Consider the following 11,131-nt stretch of genomic DNA (forward strand, 5'->3'; position numbering starts at 1 on the left):
GCCAAAACTGGCACTTATTTCCCCCGTTACTTCTTCCATAATAGCATCTGGCCCTGAAAAAGTTTAGTCGTACGACGATATTTCCCTATTAAAAGTGTTTTGGTGATTAGCCTTGTTTTTACCTCAGAGTTCGCTTTGAGAGAACCTTTCGGCGCCTGCCTCGTCCACAGGCGCCGGTCGGCCGCAGAGGCGGAAGGCGGGAAAACAGGGAGCGCAGGGGTTGATGGTTAGGGAGCGAGCCGCGTTTTCCCTTCCGCATCAGGCCCACAACGCCAAGCGAACCGTGTACGTCAGTCCCACAACACCAAGCGAGCCGTGCACTACATGAGGAGGACGCCTGGGGACGAGGCAGTTTCGGCGCAAGCTTTGACGCCGAACATGCAGGGAGAATTCAATAATTGTACCAGCTTTATCGCACTGTTTAACATTAACTGATAACCGTGGGCCGCGTTGAATTGTAGCGTTTAACCACTGTTTGATATTAGTTAAGAGACTAGACCAAAATAATGAAATGACTACTTGTACAAACAGCAGCGAAGTGAAGCCGATCTTGGCGTAGATCAGGATCAGCAATATAAAGTAAAACGATAAACCAAATGCAAGGCTGATCGGACAGCTAAAAAGGCTAAATAAATTTTATTGCTCCTGTTATTGCCCAATATTTCGGTTAGACAAAACTATTAAACCTTCTTCAGGGGCCGAAAAAGCTTAGTAGAAATAGAAATGGACGGTTACAATATTTAAAACAATGGAAACTAAAAAGGTGAAATATGATTGGTTGACAAATATAGAGAAAAGGGAGGCTGTTGCAAAATATAATGGTAATAAAAATATATTATATAAAGAGATCAAGTTTCGTCGCGTCTGTTCATTCCATGGGGTTCAAGAGTTTTGCCCTTGGTGATTAAAAAAGCCTCCCTAGCTGACTGGACGAGAAGTGAGTGGCAAAAAATATAACCCAACGTCCATTTCAGTTTCCGTTGCCTCAAAGCCCGTTTTCGAAGTTCCTTGAAGTTCCGTGCCAAAATGTTCAAGTCGTTTGTATGAAAAGGAAAAAAAAGAAGAAAAAAAAAACAGTAGTGACAAATCAAATTCTGCAAAGCTGATAAACTGGAGGTTCGTAACAGTCATTTATGTTTTACAGTCAACTCTCCCTAAAACGGACACCTTCGGGACCGGATCCAACTGTCCGTCTGATCTTAGAGAGGTGGCCGTCTTATAGGGAGTTTAGTTACAATAAAATGACTGAAAAACGGCAGGGACGGGACCAACAACAGGTGTCCGTCTTATGGAGGTGTCCGTCTTATAGAGGTGTCCGTTAAGAGAGAGTTGACCGTATATTCCCAATGCATATGCGGGGTGAAAAATTTATTTTTCAGTAACTTTCTTAACTTTTGTGAAAGTGGCCATTCTTGTATCTCGAGTCTTCGTTCCCAGTCTCGTAGTCAAGGGGAACGTGGACTCTGGGAACGAGATTGTACTGGGTTAAGGACATGCGTTCTGGTGTAAACTGCGCGCGCGCAGGGTAGGGCAGACACCAACCGCTGCTCGGAGCCCGTGGCTTGTTGGGTGTAGGCCTTTCTCGATTATGCTAGCATTTTTTCGGCATTTTTTGGGAAACGAGCATTTTTTTCGTTTTCTCAAAAGATTGCTAGCATTTTCTTCACTTTTCATGACTGTGATCAGATTTTAGCACTCAGAACTCAGAAGGATAAATATCCTAAAGTTCACTTTGATTACATTTTGATTGTTTCTGTCTGTTTCGACTGTTTGTGCGTTGTGTACTTGTACTTGTGGTGTACTTGTGTGTTCTTATTTTTTACAATTAAAGATCACCTGGGATGAGAGGAGAGTGTCGTGTGACAGCATTGGAATTCAAGTGGCTAAGGAAATCAGGCATATTTGCATTCGGCTGTGCGAGAATTTCAGTAGCATTAAATGCCAGTTTTACTAGCATAATCGAGAAAGGCCTAGTTGGGTGCGCCTTAATTTCGTACCCAGATTCCACGATCTTTTCTTGCTTTACGACCCCGAGTAAAGAACAAATAACATCGATCATCAAGTCACAAAGTCAGATTGAAAGCGGCTTGCTAGGGCAAGATAAGGAGCGGAAAAGTATTAAAAAAATTAGCTATTAGTGATTGAAGTATTAGTACGTTCGTTTCCTTTTCATTAACTGTAAAACAATTTCCTGCAACTGGGAACACAGGTCGAGAGCGGTGTCTTCTGTTACAAATCCTTTGTCAATGGAATTTGCAATTGACAAGTTCGTGTCAATCGCTAATTCGTATATTTCTAATCGGGTATTGTATTTTGATTCTTTGAACCACAAAAACGCCTTCACAAGGGGTAAATCAAACCTGTCTCTGGAGAGAACCAACAACGAAATCGCTAACATAACATGGATATCGTTCACTTACAATTAGCGGGCAAAACGACTTCGTAGACTTCGCTGAAATTAAAAACCTGCCATGCGATTAGCAACGATATTTACCTCTGTCGTAAGCTGTAGCCTTGATTAAATTTTGATCCAATCATCAGTCATATTCCGTCATTCCATGAATGCAATGTTAGAATTTTCAAAAGATTTTAATCGGTGAACAAATAAGGTATTCTTTATACCGTCACCGCCTTTGACTCTTTAGTTGTGCTCGTATTATCAAAGGTGATAATACAAGACTTTTTACGCAATTAAGTGTATTCACTCCGCCAAAAGGGTGTTATTGAAGCAGAATAATTTTTCTTCTGATATTCCTTCAACGCAAAACAATTAGACGCAAATAGGCAGTTTCGGGTTTAGTCACTTAATCTGAGTAATTATCGACAATTTTCTTTAAGACAATCCGAGTTGCTGGCACCATTTAGAACTGTTTTGAATGTCAATATTTTGAAGTTTCTGCGGTTTCTTTTTCAAAACTCATAAACGTTTTTTTTGCATTCTGTTTACTGATGTCCAGCTTTCGTCACCCCCGGGTCAACAAAATACTTTATACGACCTTGTTTCTCATGGCGACTCATTCAAACAACTCCTGACAAACAAACTGAATTCGAGTGGTTCCGATATTGAATTCAGCCCTCTGTTCCCTTATTTGTGCGCTTATCTCTTCATCGCTGGAGACGTAAAATCGCTCTTAAAACGAAGTTTAAGTCGTTTATAAGAGACGCGGAAAGGACTTCAACTTCTTGAAAGAGTTTTCACTTGAAAAAGGGTACAACTGAATGTTTTGATAATTATTTCACTTGTCAAACCGGCTCTGATCGTGTTTTGTGTATGTGTGTTTTTTTTTTTTATGTGGCAGGCCTTGATTGAGTCCATTTCAGAACCCAGCGCAGTGCGGTAAATGTGGTTGTGCTATTGTAATTACAACGCATTAGCTTGACAGACGAAAAGATACTTTACAGCGCGCAGAAGTAGACGAACAAAGCTGAAAGCCTATCTAAAAGGCTAAAAGGTCGTACGCACAAATACAATAATCGTGTTATTGGACTGCATGCCGCCACGTATTTGGCCGTGACGTGATTCACTTCATCAAATTATTCCGTCCAAGACGTCTTGCGCAGAACATTTCGGCTTCTCAGAAAGCATCTTTTTTTTGAGAATATCACAAAGTCTAAGGGAGCAAGGCAGTCAAGTGGAACAATAGAAGCAATTGTTTGACCGATTTGATCAGCGCTTCGTGACACGAGAAAAAACATTATCCGGATTTAGAAACTGGCTAGCATAATAGACATTCGTCAACTGGATTAAATTACCCACAGCAAAAGCAAGGATGCAACGAAAGGCCAAAGGAATTTATTAAGACGAGAAAACGGAACTGACGGACTAAGTTTAATTATCTAAATGGAAATGAATTTGGCGTGTCAAGCAGCATATTTGATTGACCGGTTTGTTTGACACAAGCTGTGGGTTTCCAGAGGCACATATAAATACCAGGGTTCCCTTGATTGATCAGTAGATCAACTTCATCATTAACGGAGCGGATTTCACAGTGAAAGACGGACAAGATTCAAGATTTAATTGGAAAGGAAAGTTTACAGACTTCAGAGAAAGCGACGTGCAAAAATCCACTTATCGACTACTTGTTAATTGAATTCAAAAAGGTACATTTTCATTTAAAGATTGTTAGCGCACGAACAGTGTTCGCGGTTGGGTTTTCTATCTACACGCAATGGCCACGAACGCGAGCGATAACGTCACGAATTCCAACGCTGCATCGCCTCAGTGCGTGTATGACCCCGACTCACTGACCGAGCAAGTTTTCAAGTGTATTGCCTACTTCATCATCATGTTCGCTTCTCTCATCGGTAACGTGTTGGTCATATGCGTCGTTATTATGAACAGGCAAATGCGAACTGTCACAAATTATCTGATAGTAAATATGGCCGTGGCGGACCTTCTGATTACAGCCTTTAGCATGCCAGTATTCATTAAACTGCTAGTGACAGGACACATGGATTGGTCAAGCGGTGTATTCTCTGAAATTTTGTGCAAGATCATTTCGTTTAGCCAATCCCTCTCGATCGCAAGCTCAGTTTTAAGTTTGGCAGCAATCGCTGTTGACCGTTTCTTGGCAATAATGTACCCTCTGAAGCGATACATGACTTTTCAGATATCATACGGTATAATGGCAGTTGTATGGATCGTGGGAATCGCTGTCAATTCTCCGTTTCTTTACGCGATGAAAGTTATCTCGGTTGAAGGAACCCTTTACTGTGCCGAGATTTGGACACCGGCTTTCACGGAAGAGGCATCTAAAGACTTTACCGTTGTTCTTTTTGTGGTCTTTTACCTAATTCCACTACTAACTATGTCGATACTGTACAGCTTTATTGTTCACAAACTCTGGGTGAGAAAAGTTCCTGGAAATCAAACCGCCGAAAACCAGCTACGCTCGGAGAAATCCAAGAAGAAAGTTCTTAAAATGCTGATGACAGTTGTGATTCTTTTTGCATTGTGTTGGCTTCCCGTGTACATTAGCCAGTTCATTTATTTCTTTGATAAAAAGAACTTTCCCTGTGGTCCTCCAGCGGTTCTCGGTTTCATGGGCTATTTCTTGGGCCATGCAAACAGCGCGATAAATCCCGCTATCTACGTGATATTCAATTCTAACTTTCGCAAGGGATTCAGAGACATTTTGCTGTGCCGTTGTCGTAGGAACAGAGTTGCACCACAGACCAACGTTGGTACAGTTATTGGCGGGGACAACACTTACGTCGATGGCGGCGGGATGGCTTTAGCGCGCACGCGCCCTCGCGGACTCTCCAAGGTTTCACAGTAGCTTTAGAACACAAGAAAAATCATAAAGGAATATATAGTATTACAAAACGTAACATTTTGAAACATTAAAAAGTTGAACATTTTATTATACAAGATAGAATATCATAAGATCTACTCGCTGAAAAATTAAGGGATAAAATCTTTACGCCAGGTGATAGAGATTTCGAAAAAAAAAAACGATTAGCAATTTTATAACAAGCATAAAACATTTGCATTCCCGCCCGTTTTTCGTAAATCGTAGCTAGACAATACGTAAACACAGGGAATTGAAAGCCATGTAAAGCATTAGTTGAAAGTGATAAAAAGGTTTTTATAATTAAAAACACTTTTTACGAAACCCAACGCCTCAGGCTGGGTGATCCATTTGAAATGTTTATTTACCCCCTTCAGCCGTAAAAAAGTAATTGATTTTGAATTTCCGTTACTTCATGGTGTATACTCTGTAAACCTTGTCAGCATTTAAAAGCACAATAAAGTTTATCTTCTTTATTGAGAAAAAAACTTATCCGATTTCTGACTCTTGGTAAATGTGAAGTCAAAAGTAGGAGAGTCAATCGTATTCAACATAATAAATGACAGTTGAATCACAAAGATAAGATAATTATTTTTTTTGCCCAACAATTCTTCATTGTATCGTGATAAGCCGAGATCGAAGCAAATATAAGTGGAGTTACATTGAATAGAATCTACAGTAAACTCTAATATCCAATATATTCGGATTGACAAATGGTTATCACATCTCCTGATAAACCTATTATCCAAGGATATGCGATGATAAATCTTTCACTTTGTATCGCTCAAACTAAACGTCTTCATGGCAATTTAGAGTCGTATTTCGTGCTGTAGGTTTTGAACGAAAACTTTCTTAAACCTCTCATTTTTAAGTTCAATAAGCTCGTTCTCATTTACGATGTAGTTCGAAAGTTTTGTTTTTCACATATATATATATATATTTTTTACACTAAAGCCCGGTGAACTTCTTGGGCATCATTTATATTTTTGCCTGTTTTTACAGTGTGAAGACTTGCTTTTATATAAACCTTTGAATTATGACCGCCTGAAACGAAACCGAAGCACTTAATTTTAATTGAACACTGCCTTGAACGGTGATATTGGCTAGCACAATACTGCCAACAAATTTAAGTGTTTATGGCGTCTTCATCGAAACAATACTTCCCACATAGTGGTAAGTTTGTCAATACTTCAAATGTATTCATCGTCCCTTGTTATTCTTGTCAATGCTTATTCTAAAAACACATATATTATCCTGGTTGGAAATGTTTCAATTTTATTGACTTCGTTAGTTCACATGGGTATTATTATGAGTTTCTTCATATTCGGTTTTATTTTTCGCGACATGTTGCGTGAAAACAGCGGATGTACATTTTTATTGTATACTGAATTAACTGCATTGCATTGTAAGCTTTTCTTTTTACGATTTAACGAGTTTTTATAGCGAGAAAACAATTTATTTGCTTGTGCAAGTGAATGCAAAAGTTTGAAAGGCTCTTTTAGTCATTTTTCTTTAGAAAAACTACCAGTTAGCAAGGAAAATACGCGAAACGTAATATAAACGCAGAAAAATCTACCATGCGGTGAAAAATGAGGACTTGTGTTCCTTTTAGCGAACAATTGAGAAAGTTGCGCGTTTTCCCTCATAAACAAAACGCCTGTACTGAAACATGTAGTGACAAAATTAAATTATTCCAAAATTTAACTTTTTAGTTAATGCTGTAGTTGCCAATTAGTTTGGTTGTCACTGAATAAGTAACTACTGACACATTTGTTTTGAAAATCTATTTACATTAGACTACGAGCCGAGCAGAGCAAAAGCACGAGGCGCAGCGAGTGACACGAGAAAAAGGGCGAGGATGAGAGAGCAAAGGACGTCCAAAACCACAAAGGCACGAAGACAAAAAAGAAAACCGCAAAAGCACGGCGCGACGCACGGCGAAAGAAAACAGGGGAGAACCAACAGACGCGGACCAAAGAACAAGCGAGTTCTACTAAAACAAATTAGTATGAGGTGCAGCGGCTGCTATGCAGTGAATTTTAACTGTAGCAGATCGATTGGCCAGACCTTCACGTCCAACTGGCACAATTCCGCGATTATATATATCTCATGTTGGTATTAGTGTTGGTAATTTATGGCTGGACTCAGTGAAATTTTTTTGCGCAAACAGATAATTTGTATAAAGTACTTTTATGATTTTTGACGTACCTTTGTATTAATATTGGTCTAGTTTCCTTTCTTTAAAGAATTGTTACATATCCGTGCCTTTAAGTGCTATTGAAAGACGAGTATTTAGGCGTTAACAATGATGAAGGCGATTTAGAGCACGTACATCTTAAGATCACGGAGGATCTTAATCTTCTGTCGTCATGCACTCAAAAACAAATGTCCGACTTTTTTTCTGTTGGGCATATTTTGCACAGAAGTTTTTGTAAAACAAAATTCGTCACTTTACGCGACTAAAGTAAGCCTCGGCCTGTTCAATATCTTATCAAAATCCGTTGTCTTGTAAAAATGGTTTTCAATGTCCGGTAACGAACAAAAACACTCCAGAGAACAAAATGAAAACTTCCGTTAATGTTTTTGTGTAGCCTGCAGGGCACTGAGTGATTTCCTGTATTGGAGCACGTATGAAATTTTTGAAGCGAAAAGGTTTGTGCTGTTTTGATAAAAAGCTTTTACATATAGTGTAAATTTTTATTACGTTTTATTTACCTAGATTTTCACAGATATATTTTACAAAGGGAGCTAAAAATTTTTTTTTTTTCTTTTTTAGGTTTAATTATTTCTTTTTTTTCTTTTTAATTGAGGGGGAAAAAATAAAAAAAAGGGGGGAAAAAAAGAAGACGCTGGGCGGGGGCCCGGGGGGGCCATTTTTTTCTCGGGTAAAAAATTTTAGACCCCAAAAAAAAAAAATTTTTTTATTTATTTCCAAAAATAAAAATAAAAAAAAAAAAATGAAATTTTCGTAAATTTATCAGTCTCCAGAACTGTTTTTATCTGAACCGTTCAATGGACGCTTTGGGAGTGCAAAAAAGAGGGAGAAAGCAAAGCTTGAAATACAACGATAAATATCAAGAAACAATTTAATGTATGTTTTATGATGGATTCACACACTTTTAATCGACAATAATTAAATATGTTCCAATTGAAAGCACACAGTGTTCTCAAAGCCACAATTTTCTTGACACGAGTCACATATTGGCGAAGTACACACTTCCGATGATAATTTATTTTTCTGCAATAGAAATTGATCTGTATTGATGTTATAGAAGAATTTGATCGCTATACTCTAAAAGTAAGAGAAATAAAACTGATAGGTCACCGTACTCGTCTCTCTTGCGAGCCAAGCCGCATAGAAAAATCCGCCATTTTATTTATGCACGCGCGCGCTAATTACGCGTAAAACAACCTCGTCCCCAGGGCCTTTGTGCGTAAAATTCTGCGCAGAGCCTCGCTTTCGCGTTTATATTCGCTACCAATCTCCAGCGGCCATAAATATCAATAAGCCATTTCCGAGTTACCCTTTACCTCTGTTTCAAAACGAATACTGGTGCAGAACCTTTCACATAGAAATGCGTTTCATTTGCAAGACAATGAACCTGCAGGTAAAACAATAAAAGTGCGCGCCAGGACTCGTTTTGAAACAGAGGAAAAAGGCATCTCAGAAATGGCCTATTTTCCAACGAAACAATGCACAAAAATGTCTAGCAATTTCTCGAAGAAATCTTAGCAAGTCAAACTTATAAACTTATAAGTGAGGCTCAGATTGTCAAGTATCCTCTGCTTGCTATTTGTTTGCCCAACCTCCTTCCTAGGATTTTTCTTCTCCTTGGAGGAAAAACTATTACTGAAGCCGATAGCTATTTTAAATCATGAGAAGCCAGAGAACATCTTAACTGGAGGAAAAAAATTAGGAATATCAAAAGGATCGTTAAGTCGTTGTGGGACATTCGAATACACAAACTCTCTGTCGAACCTAGCGACTGAAACGACGGCCCTTGCAATCCAAGATTTTCCCTTCTTCCCAGGTTATTGTATCATTCAAGCCCCTCACGTGCTCTGCCATCGCTGACTAAGTTGTTCATTCTTGATGTTGATGGTGTTTATTTCTAGTCTTCACAGCAGTAGTTTCCTTTTGCTCTTCCAATTGGCGTTCTTTGTGTCTCTTTCATTAGTCACTTCACATGACACCACCTGCTTGAAAGGCATGTAGCTACGTAAACTCCAGAGGATTGGTAAAGCTAGAGGGGCCTTTTTCAAAATTGCGACCCGTGTGGAGGAGAACGAAGATTAAGATCAACCAAGCTTGTGTACTCTCTGCACTACCCTACGGATCTGAATCACACATCTTGTATTCGGAAAATCTTGCACATCTTTTGGCCAAGAAAGATATCCAATAATGAGCTCTTTAATTTGACAGAACAGGAGGACCTGTCGAATATTGTTCTTACATGGAAACGATGGAGTTGGGTTGGGCATGTGCTTCCGCAAGGAATCTACCAACATTTCGGCAGTTGTTCTCAGATGGACACCAGAGGGTAAAAGAAAAAGAGGCCGTCCAAAATCCACCTGGAAAAGAACTGCAGAGATAGAACTCCAGGCTCTGAATCTTACCTGGGGGAGCCTCATGGCTTACAAAGGACCGGCTGGAATGGAGGCGACTCGTTGATGCCTTATGTGCCACAGGGCGTTTAAATGATGATGATTTTCTCGTACATCTTGCAATCCGTTCCTGAACCCCATGCGAATATACCAGGAGAATCATAACTCTGCTTTTTTCTTAGTTTCTCGTCTTGAGGTCTTGTTTTCTTGTGTGTAGAGTGCTTCATGTCGTGTTTTTTTCTCTCTAACTATAACGGCCAGTCAGGCCAGGGTAGTCACAACGATTGACGGCTGAGTGTTTGTGTAAGGCTTACCCACTGGCTACGCGTATATTGTTTTTTCTGTCCAGCAAAGATCTTATTACTTGAATTTTGTAGTGTAGTGGATAATGGAATGAGAGTAAAACATCACGTTTGGTCAGCATTCGCTTCTGTAGACTTGCTGGTTTGTTTACAGAGCTATCTGACTTTCTTAAGATAAGGTTGCACATCTACGAGTGAGCCTAAGTCTGAAGTTGACTGGTGATAAAGATGCAAACGACCAAAACTATCTGTTTTTACAAGCCTGTTGAAACTCCTTCAATGTTGGCGCATTTTAAAGTACTTTAAAAGGCAGTCGACACAAAGTCAGGTGACGATACGTCACCTGTGGCATCCCATACGGAGCGGGAAATGTACAGACTGTACTCGCGGTAGGCCAACGGGCGTATGCCATCTATGAACACGTTTTCCTCACCAATCTCAGCCGCGCGATTTCGGACACCGTTCCTTTGTGGAACAGCTCTACAGCTATTACAGAGTAGAATATCTTTAAATCCTTTGCGAAAGTCGGCGTTAAAGATAGCATAAATAGCAGGATTGATTGCACTGTTTGCATGACCCAAGAAAGTAAGCCGTGAACCTGAAAATCGCTAGCGAACCACCCTCTCGGGATTTTGTTCTTCCTGGAGGTAGAAACTACAACTGTAGCAAATAAAACATTTCTCTTTAAATCAAGAAAAATCATAGAGCATGGCAAAAAGTGCAAAGACCCCTTTGCACCCAGCGCCTGTTATGATTGCTCTTGTTATTAAATATTTTCGCATCACCTCAGTTTATTGCATGATTCATGTCACTGGCTTCAGCTAAACTAATTGCTCTTCTTGATGTCGGTGGTGTTTCCTCATTGGTCTTCCCATCAGTAACTTTCTTCTGCGTTTCCTTTTTGCCTTTTTTTACAGGTCCAAGTATCCAACA

General features: G+C 39.6%; 1 protein-coding gene across 1 annotated transcript; it reads left to right on the forward strand.

Annotated features, from left to right (window-relative positions):
* Positions 1–3,040: 3,040 nt before the first annotated feature.
* LOC144644248 (QRFP-like peptide receptor) lies at positions 3,041–5,305 on the forward strand. The gene is made up of 2 exons (XM_078503698.1): positions 3,041–3,209; positions 3,300–5,305. Exon 2 carries the CDS (start codon positions 4,170–4,172, stop codon positions 5,277–5,279), a length of 1,110 nt encoding a protein of 369 aa, XP_078359824.1. The 5' UTR covers positions 3,041–3,209; positions 3,300–4,169; the 3' UTR covers positions 5,280–5,305.
* The last annotated feature ends 5,826 nt before the right edge of the window (positions 5,306–11,131 follow it).

This window comes from Oculina patagonica, chromosome 2 (assembly GCF_052425735.1).
Source record: "Oculina patagonica isolate OP01 chromosome 2, crgOcupat, whole genome shotgun sequence".
In the NCBI taxonomy this organism is placed as follows: Eukaryota; Metazoa; Cnidaria; class Anthozoa; order Scleractinia; family Oculinidae; genus Oculina; species Oculina patagonica.